The sequence below is a fragment of the Aedes albopictus genome, chromosome 3 (assembly GCF_035046485.1).
Source record: "Aedes albopictus strain Foshan chromosome 3, AalbF5, whole genome shotgun sequence".
Taxonomy (NCBI): Eukaryota; Metazoa; Arthropoda; class Insecta; order Diptera; family Culicidae; genus Aedes; species Aedes albopictus.
The window spans coordinates 424,070,174-424,082,442 of record NC_085138.1 but is presented as its reverse complement, the minus strand read 5'-3'; the positions used below and the strand labels follow the sequence as shown (position 1 = coordinate 424,082,442).

General features: G+C 42.8%; 1 protein-coding gene across 1 annotated transcript; it reads right to left on the bottom strand.

The window, feature by feature from the left end:
* Positions 1 to 337: 337 nt before the first annotated feature.
* LOC109433510 (calpain-7-like) lies at positions 338 to 3,183 on the bottom strand. The gene is made up of 4 exons (XM_019709946.3): positions 2,081 to 3,183; positions 1,321 to 1,999; positions 960 to 1,168; positions 338 to 897 (listed from the first exon to the last, which is right to left on the bottom strand). The coding sequence occupies exons 1-4, from the start codon at positions 2,966 to 2,968 to the stop codon at positions 523 to 525; spliced, it is 2,151 nt and encodes a 716-aa protein (XP_019565491.2). The 5' UTR covers positions 2,969 to 3,183; the 3' UTR covers positions 338 to 522.
* Positions 3,184 to 12,269: the final 9,086 nt, after the last annotated feature.

Genomic DNA, 12,269 nt, shown 5'->3' with positions numbered 1-12,269 from the left:
ACATCGGCGAACATTTTTCTTCAATTGTTTGTCCGTTGCTATGGTGCCACAGGCCTATAACCTGAAGGAAAACACCTGTGGTTGCAACGGAATGACAAACCCTTCGCCACCGTTACGTGAAACGATTGTGGGTTTCGAGAGCGACAATTTGGTGGCTCCAGAGAGGGGGAGCTACTGCCACACCAACACTGTTAAATCCGTCCTTACGAAATAAGTTTGAAATAATCGATTATCATGATGTTTTAGTTAAAATCACTTCATTATCGCTTCACCCAGAAAAATATTTTACATGCAAACTACTACTTTTAGGAATTTCTTTCAAAACAAACATACTTAATGTTTTTAGTTGAAACTTTTAATATTTGGTTAAAATAACGATTGTAAAGCATTTGTGTGATTGAAAAAAGTATTAAAATATGTACATTCACTTATCCATTAAAGTAACTTTCCGCTTCAAGCTAACGCTATCGTCATCACAATGATCTTTTAAAACAAACCACAAAAACTCACCTGCATTCCCGTTCAATTAAGCTTCTCGATGACCAAATTCGTTGTCGATTTGAACTTGAGGAAGAACGGCGACTCCTGCTCCGGTAGAAACGTGGACGGACGTAACTGATAGACTCCCGCGGGGATACCCTCCAGATCCAACACGCAAAACCCGGACCGGTAGCTGCCGGTGCTTTGCGATATGAAGGGAGCCGTCACTTCCGGATCTTCCAGCGAAACCACACTCAGCTCCAGCCCCACCTGGTAGACCTTGGGGCCGCGCAGTTCGACCACCAGCTGACTGGTGTCTTTGGGCCCGATGTGCAACCGGTAGAGGGGGTTGTTCTTGTAGGTTAGCGGATGATTGGGACAACCGCCTGCCGTGCGACCCTTCCATTCTCCGTTGATCTGCGGGGAATGTGGATCGTTTGTAGTTATTATTCGATAAAAATTTTAAGGGAATATGTTACATTTTCGACAGTTTGGAAATGACTGTCGATCTTCTTCAGTTCGAACTTGTCCCGGCAGAACGCCCGTAGCGTGTAATAGATCGTGGCAGTCTTCTCGTACTGGGATATCACAAGAGTGTACTTCCGAACCGAGCTCGGGTCCAGGCGGATTTTGCAGAGGTAATGCGGACTGTTGATTCGGACTCCATCAATATAGGGCGGTGGGTCGGCTGAAATGACATGTGAAAATGGAAACAAATAATCATTTGAAAACCCTTCTATCATATATCTCGCCTTCCTGTGCGCTTAGCTAAACGAGAGAGTAAACTTTCTCATTACCATAAATTAAGCAATGTGAGAAAACCTCAAGCTCAAAACTTACAAGGATAGTAAACGCGCTTTCCGTTATTCTTGTAAACCAGCACCGTAATATACTCTCGATTTTCTCTGAAATCCTCAATCGAGGTGATGTGCCGCGTCAGCAGAATCCAGACCGAGCCTTTTCCAGCCGGCACCGTTAAACTGAACTGTGGATTGTCGCCCACATTGTAGGCATCCTTCGTAGGTCCCACGCCGGCGCTCCACGACTGATGGATACAATAGGTGAACTGAAACAGTGCCGGATCCCAGTTCAAGTAGAACACGTCGAAAAAGTTCAAAATCGAATTGTAGTCTATCCAGAACACTCCGTTGTCGTAATTCGCAGCCAGCTTGGGATCATAGTTCAACAGTTGCTGCAGTTCCGGAGTCCAGTGAACCGCGTCCAGTTCCGAATAGTTGCCTCGCCAGCGCAAATGCGACCAGGGATTCTTCAATTGAAGCAGCTTTACTCCGTCAACCTCCTGCATGTCCAAGACGGCATAGGCATGCGTCGATACGAGCCCGGTTCGTTCTGCTTCCGCATCGGACAGCTCACCGGTGGCCACGGTTACCAAACACCGTCCGGCAGCTAGACCTTCCCTCAGACGATTGAAAACAGCGTCAGCGTTGAAGTCCGGATCCTTTGGTCTAATCGAAGCTCTTTCAGGAATCCATCCTGTTAGAGCGTGCAAATCGATGTTCTGCAAAAGAAAAACCCAGAATAATATTAAAAATTAAAGTGGCAAGCCAAACTTAAGTAAGTAGTTTAATTTTAAGCTTACACTATTCGATCCAGGGAAGTCGTAGCCTCCCATCAATTTCATGTAGGCCTTCTCCATCAACGAGACCCAAAATTCGTTCTTGTTGCTCGAATACGAACAAAGCAACTGGTTGTACCTCCCAAGCGGCAAGTAGTCGTCAATAACGACTTTCCTCGGAATCCCATTCACATGCATTCGGATCGAGTACTTCCCACTCGGATTATAAATCGGTTCGTCACGGCTATTCCTCGGGTAGATAATCGACGTCAGAATCCTCCGCTTGAACTTCTTCTCGTACAAAGAGGCCACCGCCAACGACGCCACAAAGCTACAATCCGAAACAACCGTCTGCCGGATGCTGTAGAAATCTGCATGATCCCCTGCGATCAGCACTGGGTTTTCACTGAGCTCGCTCACTCGGATCCACTGCACAAAATCCCGCTTCTGTTTGGGCGCCAACTCCAGCAGACCGTCACGATCCGTAAACGGAATTGAAAAGATAAACTTCTCCTTCAGGTCGATGTCCATGAATGGAACGTAAACCTTCGAGTTGATATGCGACGTGTACTCCAGCACTTTCTTCTCCTCACTGGTGTAAGCCGTCCGAGCCCCACTGACCTCCAATCGGGGACTGTGGACCGGACTTTTCCCGGCGCTGCTTCTAACCGGCTGTTGCGGAACCACTTTCAAATCTTTGGGCGGAACATACTTGATGCCCTTCAGTGCCTCCGCCCGCTCCAAAGCTTGCTTGGCGAACTTGTTCAATTTTTCTCGCTTTTCGCGATCTTCGATGAGAAGGACACTTTCTACCGCTTGGCCGTACAGATCGATGGCCAGTTCCTTCTGGCCAGCTTCGTCCGCGTCTAGGGCACGCGTCAGAAGCGAGCGCACTTCCGACTCAGAAGACATTACCTACTGCTTTCGAACTACGTTGGAATGGAATACGGGCGCAGGTGTAGGGCATGCGGAATATGGCAATCCTATGTAACCGGAAAATTCGTTGATTTACGTACGATTACCAGCGATAATTTCACTTTTTCACTTTATTTCAGCAATGAGTCAGCTGTGTGCAGTCGATTTTCGGCTGTTTGCTCTTGCAATCAAAAAATAAACAGCTTTTGCATTTCTGTTTTGATTCCATCCTTCGCATTTGTTCAGAAAATTTTATTCGTACTTGGGTTTGCCTCGTTTGGTATAATTTGATTTGCTATAAATAACACAGCGAAAAAAAAACTATCGAAAGTCATCAAAATAAATACCTTTTGAATTTTTGTTATAACTAAAAGTAATGGATGCCATAAGAATACCTTATTAAAAATTGATCGTGCTTGTTAACCCTCGAGCAGTCGCGTCTTAGACTACCTGCAACGGCACTATGTTCATGCTGTGTATCACAAGCTTGCATTTTTCATGGTGCGTGTACTCCAAGGGAAGATTCAAATATTACGTCCATCATTTTTTTGGGATTTTGAGACCCCCCCCTCCCCCCTCTGTCACGCGGTTTTCCTATACCTAATACACGTACTGTCACACTTCTCTAGACCCCCCCCTCTCCCCCAAATGTTGGACGTAATTTTTGAACGTTCCCCAAGTGTACTCAGTACACGACGCGACCGCTCCCGGGTTGAACTTAAAATGAAGCAGACTGGAGTCGATTCATGAACGCCGGGATCACTGAGCTCGACTTTAATCCACTAGGCTACGAGCTCTACTACCGACGCTTGAGAATATCATATTGCTAAACACGAGATCCCAACTAACAATTGCAAGTCACAAACAAGCAAGCTTGCTGAATTGTTGCTTATTAATGGTAATGATAGCTGAACTAAAATTATGCTCTACACATTACTGTTTAAATGATTTTTCAATTGAGAAAGTAGTCAATGTTCGACTTTCCTCGTCGGTATCAACAATGATAAATTAAAACACTTTTCAAAAGTTTAACAAGAAATTTATTCGACCAGCATTGATTCCTTAACAAAAGAGTTTAACAAAACATTTGTCTGCATCTTATTAAGCTGATGATGATCGATAAGCATATGCTCCTGAACAATGTGCTTTTCACTTGTCAAATAAACGCCTTCAGCCCGTCATAGTTTGACTCGGAACTTTGTTCGGATTATGGGATAAATCATGGCTAAAACTGTTTAGACAACCAAATTATAAATGAACCAATATTTTATACAAATCACATAAAATAAAACAGAATAGAATTATGTAGTTTAACATTGAGTGCCAAAAGACGTAATCAACGTAAAAATGAGGCATTTATTTATTATTATTAGCCTGTAACAAGATATCTTGTACCTTGATTATTATATTTTTTATCTCCCGCAGCAGTTCGATTGTACGAGACGCTTGGATCGATGCATTTGACATTTCAGTGCTGTCGTGTTTACTGAATATTGTTCCCACAGACACCTAGATAACCAGACAGCATTCAGAAATCGACACATTTCAAGTATCCCTAAACATCCTTATGCACTATTTATTGAACATAATATCAAGATTCCATGACAAACGCATAAATAAAAAAAAGTGCTTAACGGATCTTCGACTGAGCATGAGTAGATTACTTGCACAGATGCTGTGAATGCACCATGTCCAAGACCATACCGCACCACATATTGTCATACATTTTTAAAGATCGATATTTAATGATAAAAATAAAAACATATTCATATCGCAATTAGTAAGTCTGCGAAAAGTCAAGTTTGCTACCTCGTCGGATACGGTGTCAACGGATATCGTGTATGGGATCCTGTACGGCGGAAGATCACCATCGCTCGGGACGTAGTCGTTGAAGAGTCGGAATCGAAGCGTCGGGTGGAAGTGCACACTAACGACCACCTGGTGTCCGACCGTCTAGAACCGTTGGAAGAACGGCCAAATCTGCGACGTGAAGCGAATCCTGAACCAAATTCCGAACCAGCGATCGAAGAAACGGAAGATGGAGCTGCTGGTGGTTGCGATTCATCAGCTGACGAGTTCGGAAGCGCCGAGGATGACGAAGTTCCAGTTCGGCGAAGCGATCGGCTTCGCAGGCCACCTGCTCGTTTTTCCGACTTCGACGTGTGCATGGCGTTTGCGTTGAATGCGGAGAACTACGTGGAAGCATTGCCGGACGACATCAATGAACTCCGGAAGCGTGACGATTGGCAGGAATGGAAGCGTGCGATCGACGACGAGATGCATGCGCTCGAGAAGAATCGGACCTGGGATCTCGTGGACCTACCAACTGGTGTTCGACCGGTTCCCTGCAAGTGGGTATTTAAAATTAAATACGGTGATGACGGTTCAATCGACAGGTACAAAGCTCGACTCGTGGCCAAAGGGTGTTCCCAACGACAAGGTTACGACTACCAGGAAACGTATGCTCCCGTGGTCCGGATGACAACCGTCAGGACCCTGCTGGCGGTGGCGGTGCAGAAGAACCTCCATTTGCACCAGATGGATGTGCGGACGGCGTTCCTCAACGGAAACTTGACGGAAACCGTCTACATGCGGCAGCCACCAGGGTCTAAGAGGGGGTGTTAGAAATAAGCATTAGTAAATAGACCCGATGATTAGTAGGCTATGATAATTTCTAACACGTTCGTTGGTTTCTGGGCTGTCTCGATGGTTGAATGCTCACTGGTTGGGGCAAAACCCAACTAAAAAGCACTGTCAATGTCAGAAACGATGGCAAAAACGAGTTTGATGTCTGACCCCCGTCGCATGGCAGCTCCAATTTACAGAACGTTTGTGTAAGTATGGGATGTTTCGTGGCGTATTTCTCGTCAGTTGCGTGTGTCTACAGCATCTGGATCAGTTGTCAGTTGCCCCAACGAAAGTGTAGGACAAACAGAGTCACGACAGACAGATTCGGGCAGCGGAATCACCAGGAAGATCACTACCGGCGGGGACAGAACTATTACCCGGGGTACTTTCGGAGACCGCGTAAATCAGTGGCAAACGGAGCGATACAATTATACTCTATATTCACGGACGTTTTACAGTGGACTGGGGAACAATATATTAATACAAATGTCTCTCCTCTCTCATGGCCGCCCATAGACATGGGAACAGATGTCGTACTGCCGACACTCCTCCTCGACATTGTCAGCGGTCACTGCCACCGATGAGACCCAACATTGCTGCGAACTGTTGTTGCTTGATGGATCCTAGGGGTTTGGTCAGGATATCGGCGACCATAGATTCGGACGGGCAATAACGAATGCTCACCAAACCTTTTTCCGATAAATCCTTGGCGAAGAATCTCCGGGTATCGATGTGTTTGGAGCGCCTTGATGTTCGATCTATAGTGACGAAATCGATGCAACTGATGTTGTCCTCGAACACAATCGTGGGCTCCTGTTGGTTGAACCCGAAGTCCTCCAGAAGTTTTCGGAGCCACAGAAGCTCCCTGCAGGCTTCAGACAGCGCTACGTATTCCGCCTCCATGCTAGACAACGCCACACCCGTTTGTTTGCGGCTCGCCCAGCAGATAGTCGCACCTCCTATTTGAAACACGAAGCCGGTATTGGACTTCCGGTCCGTTGTATCGCTACTCCAATCGGCGTCGCTGTAGCCGATCAGTTTGAAGGGGTTTTCACTACTACAGGAAAGCTTTAGTTTGTAGTCCATGGTTTTCACCAAGTAGCGCACTACCCGCTTCAATTCCGACCAATCCGTTTCAGTTGGTTCGCTGACTTTTCGGCTGAGGATTGACACGCTTGCAGAAACGTCAGGCCGCGTGTTGACTGCTACGTAGAGTAGCGCTCCGACCAGGCAATGGTACTCCATATTGTTGGGTAGTGGCTTGCTTCCTTCTCTGCTTCGGTAGTATCCGACATCCAATGGAAAGCTTGATCCTTTCGCGCGGTCCAGACCAAATTTCGTGGCAATCTTCACTATGTAGCTCTGTTGATCCAAAGCATAATATCCGTCTTCATCTCTGCTGACACGAATCCCAAGGAAGTAGTTGACCTCACCAAGCGACGATAACTTCACTTTCTTCTTCAACTGGCTCTCGATTTGGTCAATCTCCTCCTCAACTTCACTTGCAACGATGATGTCGTCAACGTAGATCAGCAGGTATATCTGTCTTCCGGAAACACTTTTGGAAAACAAGCACGGATCTGCCCGCGACTGGTGGAATCCTATTTCTCCGAGAATAGCACAAATCGTATCGTTCCACACCTTGGCACCTTGCTTCAGTCCGTACAAGCTTCGTTGAAGTCGACAGACTAACTTTTCTTCACCGCGGCGCACAAATCCTTTCGGTTGCTGCATATACAGCTCCTCCTTCAACTGGCCATGCAAATAAGCACTCTTCACATCCAGATGGCGTACTTTCATCTTCTTCTTTCCAGCAACACTTAACAGGGTCCTCAGCGTTGTTTGTGCAGCGACGGGAGCGAAGACGCTGTCATAGTCCACACCGAACTGCTGGGAGAAACCTTGCGCAACTAGTCGAGCTTTGAATTTGCAAACGTTTCCGGCACTATCTTCTTTCTTCTTAAACACCCACTTGCTGCCAATCGCCTTTCGTCCAGCAGGTAGTTCAGCCAGAACCCACGTTCCATTCTCCATCAGCGAGTCGTATTCTTCTTGCATTGCTGCTTTCCACAGATCACTCTCCGAGCTCCGAACTGCTTCTTCGTACGACGACGGCTCCTCTTCAACGGTCATCGCCATATCCACCACAAAATCGTCGAATCGCCGTGGGCGAACTCCTCTGGTCGACCTCTTCTCTCTTCGCTGTGTTGTATTTTCTTCTGCTGCTTGATCGTCCCAGCCGTAGAATTCCTCTTCTGACTCTTCTGGATGCTTGTGGAAAAAGTTATTGATTTATTACCGATTAGTGATCCAACGAACGGCTTTTTATTTTGTTTTAACAGCAGCACTGCTGCTGCCGTTGTTGCATGGGGTGGCAGGAGGCATCACCACCCCCAGAAACAGCAGCAGCTACAGTGCTGCTAATAAAACAAAACAAAAAGCCGTTCGTTGGATCACTAATCGGTAATAAATCAATAACTTTTTCCACAAGCATCCAATTGTTTTGCGGTCTTCGAAGAAAAGTTTCATAATTGATTTTTCTACAAGAAACATTGATCGATTTGAATTAAGGAGACAAGGGACGACCTCTGGGATTTTTTATCTGAAAGTGTAACTTTTCCCATAGTAAATCCTATGAAAACTTTGAACCGCTTGCGCTAAATTATAGTTTCACCGACTGCGCTAAAATTTTGCACAGTTCATATGGGACCTAAATGGGATCTAAAAAGTCGACTGGAGCGAGGATTTGATATTTGTCCCATACTAATCTGCACCTTCTGCCATGTTCAAACCACAGAGTTTCTTTAATAAGGACACACGCGAAGTTAAAGATGTTTTCTCGTGGTAACTTTTCAGCAGAGTCCACACGTCCTTCGCACTTGAGGTTTTATAATCACTACAAAAAATATGAAAAATCTATGTTCAGAATATTATTTGGAAATATGTATATCATATTTTGATCAATAAAAGTGCCAAGTGTTTTCAACTTTTTTAAACTCCCTTGATGTAATATTTTTATACAGGACCTCCCGGATAAAAAAATGACCATTCATTACATGGTAAATAATATTAATATATGACTGCTTTTATTGTTCACAATAATACACACAGTAGATATATGGTTACTTTTTACAATAGAAATCAATCCGATATAGTTCGTACAATAAGTGAACATTACCTTTATTAGTGACTAATTGATTCGAGGGCTAACATGGCGCACCATTTTGACGTTTGGCGGTGCGATAACTGCAAATTTGTTGCACTTACCGGACTTGCAGTTAAAAAGCATTGCAGTTAAACCGTTTGCACCGACCGAACGTCTACTGTATGTTGAATGGTGAATATTTTTTCGAAAAAATGGTGTTGTAACAATAAAATTTATTGTATTTTTATGATATTTTTTATCAGGGCTACTAAACTACATACACTGAAATAAATTTTGTTGTTGTTTCCACCGAATCCATGGTAAAATTAAGAACTGTACCAACAATTTTCAACCGAATGCAAAATTCTGTTAATTGTACTGAAACATTGTCAATATTACCATGCGTGAAGTACCATTGACTAAAAACATTCTTGATGTTACTATTTTGACATTGTATTTTTGACCATATTTATCTAAGACGCGCAACATTCAAGTCTACATGGTCGAAATTACAATGCCCAAATAGTAGAACCAAGAATGTTTTTAGTCAACAGTAATACACGCATGGTAATATTGACAAAGTTTCAGTACAATTAACAGAATTTTGCATTCGGTTGAAAATTGTTGGTACAGTTCTTAATTCTACCATGGATTCGGTGGAAACGACAACAAAATTTATTTCAGTCAAGCATGGGAAAACTCATTCGCTCACCCGAATGCCGGCGATGCATAATAGGCCTTTTCATGTGACAGATCCGTGCATGCATTTGTTTACAAAGCTTGAACAACAGCTGCTAACAAGAACGTGTCATCTTCATAGAAGAACTGTCAAACGCCCGAACAATCAGCTGATTTAAGACGTCAAATGAAAAGGCCCATAGCAGAAAGAACGCCAACATCCCAATGCTGAGTGAGAGCCCGGCGCACTAAGAACGAACGCAACACGAACGGCTCGCTACACTGAACGAAAACCCCCGCCGTACGAAGAATGATTCATCATTCAATGCGTTACAGATCCGCAGAATCGGAATTCTGAATGATTTTGCAACAGAATGATTTGACTGCCTTCAAATAAATGAAAATCATCCTGTTATAAAACTAAAATGTACACAATTCATGAATGATTTTTTGCTTGAGGAGTGTTGTGAATGATTATCGTCACAAAACTGTCGGAAAGCATTTACTGCCGTGCCTCATACCGAAAATCATTCAACCACCAAACTAAAATCCCCGCAACCGAACGAATGAATCATCATTCAGTCATGTGATCAATCGTCAAATCGATCGAATGATTTTCAAAACAATAACGATGGAATTTTGTTTATCTTGAGTATGACAGTAGTTTTAAAACAAGCTGCAAATATTTCTTGCTAATCCCATTACGAATATCATTCAATTGTTGGTTTCCCTTTCATTTTGCTATCGGCGCGCTATTTGTACTCGCAAAAAATGGTGGCGGTTGAAGTATTTTTTTTACTTTGTAGCGAAAAAGTCTCGCGATAGGGGAAATATTGAGTACCAAATACTCCTTAGGCCACAAGAATGGATCGCCTGTTGATTATTCTAACACTTTCCGGTAAGTTCCTCTGGACTATTTTTTGATGCAATATTAATATTTGTTTAATTTTTTTAATCCTTTCCAGAGAATCTCAGTGGGAATCCATTTCAAGTATCACCAATTTGTACAAGGAGGATCATGTCGTGGAAATGGCAGTGATGCTGCGGTGTTTAACATTTGAAATTAGAAGTAGTAAAATAAAAAGTAAACAATATTTGTTGTACACATTTTCTCAAAAATTCTGGAAAAATCTAATATCACAATCGTTCCAACTAGTTTGAGTGAAAATCCTTAATTGGATTATCTCTCAAATTAGTTGAAATGGTTGTGATATTAGTTTTTGCCAGAATGTTTAAAAATAATAATCCAGAAGTGAAAAACTCGCATATAAACAATATTTGGTTTCGTAATTATTTTCATTTATTTTGCATCCGCTTTATTGGATGAGTTTTGAATGACCATCATCCTTTCCAATATTTGTTTTGATTTTGAATTGTATGAGTATAATGCTAACTTTGAATGATTTTTATATCTCTTGTTTTGATTCTGTCAAATCGGCAATTGAATGATGGCCTTCTTCAAATCATCTTATATTAGGCATGGGGCTCGGATGAGGCAATTTTCATTCAATTTTTGGCGGGGATTTTTGTTCAGTGTACCGACGCCACCGAAGCGAATCAGGAGAGAAACAAATAGAGTTCGGAACCGAATCAGCTTGCATCGGTGTATACGAAAAGAACGTTCGCTCTCTCAACTACCAAGTGGCATTCAGCTGATTGAATCAAAACGCACTCACTGATTCAATTCCCAGTACTGAATGCTTCCACTGAACGCTAAGTGAACGTTCCAGTATGAATGCTCTCGCACCCGGCTCAGTACGCAAACACTCGTTCAATCTTGGTTCGTTCGCCTTCGGCACTCAGATTCGGTAGCAATTCATTCGGCCGTCGTTGCTTGCTTCGTCCGGTGCTCGGTGATTAGAAAGAATGGGCAATGAAAGTGGAAAGATTTTGCATGGCTGGGGGAAAAGCACATTCGCATCAGATTGTGCGTGGATGTGAGTGAGGCATACGCAATAAATGAATGATTTTTTCCCATCCTTGATTTCAGTGTATGAAGAGTAGGACCTATGCATTTTTCGTTCAGTTAATGCACTTTTAATGGTGGAAAACGTTTGGCAGATTATATGTACAAAATATGGTAATTTTTTAAATATCGCCACTACATAAGCAAATTTTTCATATTTTTTGTAGTGGTTATAAAACCTCAAACGTAGCTGCATATGAAAGCCTTAGGTTTAAGCTGTTACACAAAAAAATCAAAAAGATTCATCCAGTACATATTGAGATATAATGTTTTAAAAATGTGTTCAAAAATCTTATTAGTTTTACTAAAAGTTCTATAACTTACAGAAAACTTATTTGATCTCGCTCAAAATTTCACCAATGGAACTATAATATATGATTCAATTGGTCAATATTTCAGCGTTTTTGATTGACGTATAAAAAAAGTTATAAAAATATTTGAATGAAAAAATATTTTGACAAAAAAAAAAATGCTGTACGGACAATTGTTTGATACACTGTATTACATTTCATTTGATATAGCAACTATGATTTTTTACTTGCCCATATAGCCGAGGCGGTAAACGCACGGGTATTCAGCATGACCATGCTGAGGGTGACGGGTTCGATTCCCGGTCGGTCCAGGATCTTTTCGTAAAGGCAATTTCCTTGACTTCCTTGGGCATAGAGTATGTTCGTGCCTGCCACACGATATACACATGCAAAATGGTCATTGGCAGAGGAAGCTCTCAGTTAAAAACTGTGGAAGTGCTCATTGAACACTAAGCTGAGAAGTAGGCTTTGTCCCAGCGAGGACGTTACGCCAACAAGAGGAGAGGAGGATGATTTTTTACAGGTTTTATTTAACTTTTTAACTTTTTTCAATTTACTCTAACTCTAACC

Coding starts and splice junctions, on each gene's coding strand:
- LOC109433510 (XM_019709946.3), bottom strand. CDS start 2,968: ATGTCTTCTGAGTCGGAAGTGCGCTCGCTTCTGACGCGTGCCCTAGAC. Junction 2,000..2,080: donor ACTTCCCTGGATCGAATAGT/GTAAGCTTAAAA, acceptor TTTCTTTTGCAG/AACATCGATTTGCACGCTCT. Junction 1,169..1,320: donor AAAGCGCGTTTACTATCCTT/GTAAGTTTTGAG, acceptor ATGTCATTTCAG/CCGACCCACCGCCCTATATT.